The sequence below is a fragment of the Pteropus vampyrus genome, unplaced genomic scaffold, assembly GCF_000151845.1.
Source record: "Pteropus vampyrus isolate Shadow unplaced genomic scaffold, Pvam_2.0 Scaffold4450, whole genome shotgun sequence".
Classification (NCBI taxonomy): domain Eukaryota; kingdom Metazoa; phylum Chordata; class Mammalia; order Chiroptera; family Pteropodidae; genus Pteropus; species Pteropus vampyrus.
The window spans coordinates 2,251-3,935 of record NW_011893231.1 but is presented as its reverse complement, the minus strand read 5'-3'; the positions used below and the strand labels follow the sequence as shown (position 1 = coordinate 3,935).

Sequence of the window (1,685 nt, the reverse complement as noted above, 5' to 3'; positions counted from 1 at the left end):
TAGCGCGATATTAAAATCTGAGCTTCCCCCCAATGTCCACCTCGTCCACACTTGAAATTCCACGTGAATTTTATCAACTGTCACCTCAAAGAGCCTGAGTCCACGCCAACCAAACCCCAGGCCGTGCTGAGCCTCTGTAAGGTGGCAAATGAGCCCTCAGGGCTGCAAGTGGAGATGAGCTCAGTATAGTGTGCCCTGGGGGGGAGGATCCCGTCCTGCTCCTGTCACCCCAAACCCTGCTTCCTCGGGAGGCCCAAGATTTACCTAAACACACGCCCTTCTGGACAGCGTTTGTTTTTTGTTTTGTTTTTTTTTAAATAGACGCACAATTTCTATGTGGTTGGGAAAACATCTTCATGTTTACAAGAAATAAGAATTTGTTGGGAAATAGTGTCCCGTCTTCTCTGCAGGTGTACAAGCCTTTGTTCGAGGCGGTGGGTGACGGCAGCGGGGGCAAGTCGCTGGAGGACGTGTTTTACGAGCACGAGGTACGACACACGGGGAGCGCCGCCCGCATACACGTTCCCTCACTCTGGGTGCCAGTGAGCTCTGTGCCTCGGAGGGCCCTGTGGTCCACGTACGGTGGCGGCTCGTGGCTCTGTCCCGCGCTGACCCGCGTGCGCGGCGGCACTCTGGAGAGAAGGCAGCTCTGCCAGCATCTCGTGGAGGGACGACGCCGGGTCTCCCCACGACCTCATGAACTGCCCTCGTGATGCCGCCCTGTCCTGGTCTGACATTTCCATCCGCTCGCTAGCGTCTGTGACAGAAGGAAGTAGAGACAGGCGTGGCGGTCCGTGCATCGGGTGAGTTAGGGTGCCACCCGACCACCGCGAAGGAGGCCGCTTCGGAAGCCGCCGTCGGCGGGAGGACCGGGTGTCCGCCCTGAGCCCAGGGGCCTCCGCTCCCTGGCCGCTCTGCTTGACATGCTCAGAGTGGCGTGAGGGACTGGGTCCCTCTCCACCTTCTTTGGAAACAAAAAGAAGGCAGGGATCGTTCCGTTTCAGACCCGACCCCAGTAAAAAAAAAAAAAGTTTTCGAAAAATTTTCTTCCTTCGCTTCTCTACCTTCTGCAGAAAACACAGACACACGCACGCACGTCCGAGACCCTCGCGATGCCGTGTGGACTCGGGGGTCGCGGGCGGTCGCGCCATCCGGTTTGGGACGCCTGCCCCGGCGTCCGCCTGCGCGGCACGTGCCACCTAGGCCCACGGCCCACGCCGCTTCCCATCCTTCCGCAGGTGAGGATGAACGTGCTGGCTTTCAACAGACAGTTCCACTGCGGCGTGTTCTACGCGTACACGAAGCTGAAGGAGCAGGAAGCGAGGAACGTCGTGTGGATCGCGGAATGCATCTCGCAGAGACACCGGACGAAAATCAACAGCTACGTTCCCATTCTGTGACCCGGGCCGGGGGGCCGGGCGGCGGGGGTCCCGGCGCGGAAAATCGCCCGCGCCGGGAGGAGGTAGTTGAGGGAAACCCGGGGCCGCGTCGCGTGGCCCACGTCGCACATAAGCTGCGTGGCGAAGCGCCCTTTGCCCCCGCAGCCTTCGATCTCGTCCGCTCATCGTCGCCAGCCCTTCGATGCGCGTTTTAATTAGCCCCTCGGGGCTCTTCCTATGCTTATGTTTTGTTGCGCTAAGAATCAAATCTAATAAAAGCGTTTGCTGCTTTTCCCGCTTCTCAGG

The 1,685-nt window shown here is 59.3% G+C and overlaps 1 protein-coding gene across 1 annotated transcript; it reads left to right on the top strand.

Moving 5' to 3' along the window:
* Nucleotides 1-150: 150 nt before the first annotated feature.
* Nucleotides 151-1,443, top strand: LOC111734712 (V-type proton ATPase subunit d 2-like). Its single transcript, XM_023526749.1, has 2 exons — nt 151-488; nt 1,239-1,443. The coding sequence occupies exons 1-2, from the start codon at nt 357-359 to the stop codon at nt 1,398-1,400; spliced, it is 294 nt and encodes a 97-aa protein (XP_023382517.1). The 5' UTR covers nt 151-356; the 3' UTR covers nt 1,401-1,443.
* Nucleotides 1,444-1,685: the final 242 nt, after the last annotated feature.

What these genes read in the sequence shown, in the direction of transcription:
- LOC111734712 (XM_023526749.1), top strand. Translation starts at nt 357, where the DNA reads ATGTTTACAAGAAATAAGAATTTGTTGGGAAATAGTGTCCCGTCTTCT. An exon ending in ACGTGTTTTACGAGCACGAG is followed by an intron (nt 489 to 1,238) that starts GTACGACACACG and finishes ATCCTTCCGCAG; the next exon opens with GTGAGGATGAACGTGCTGGC.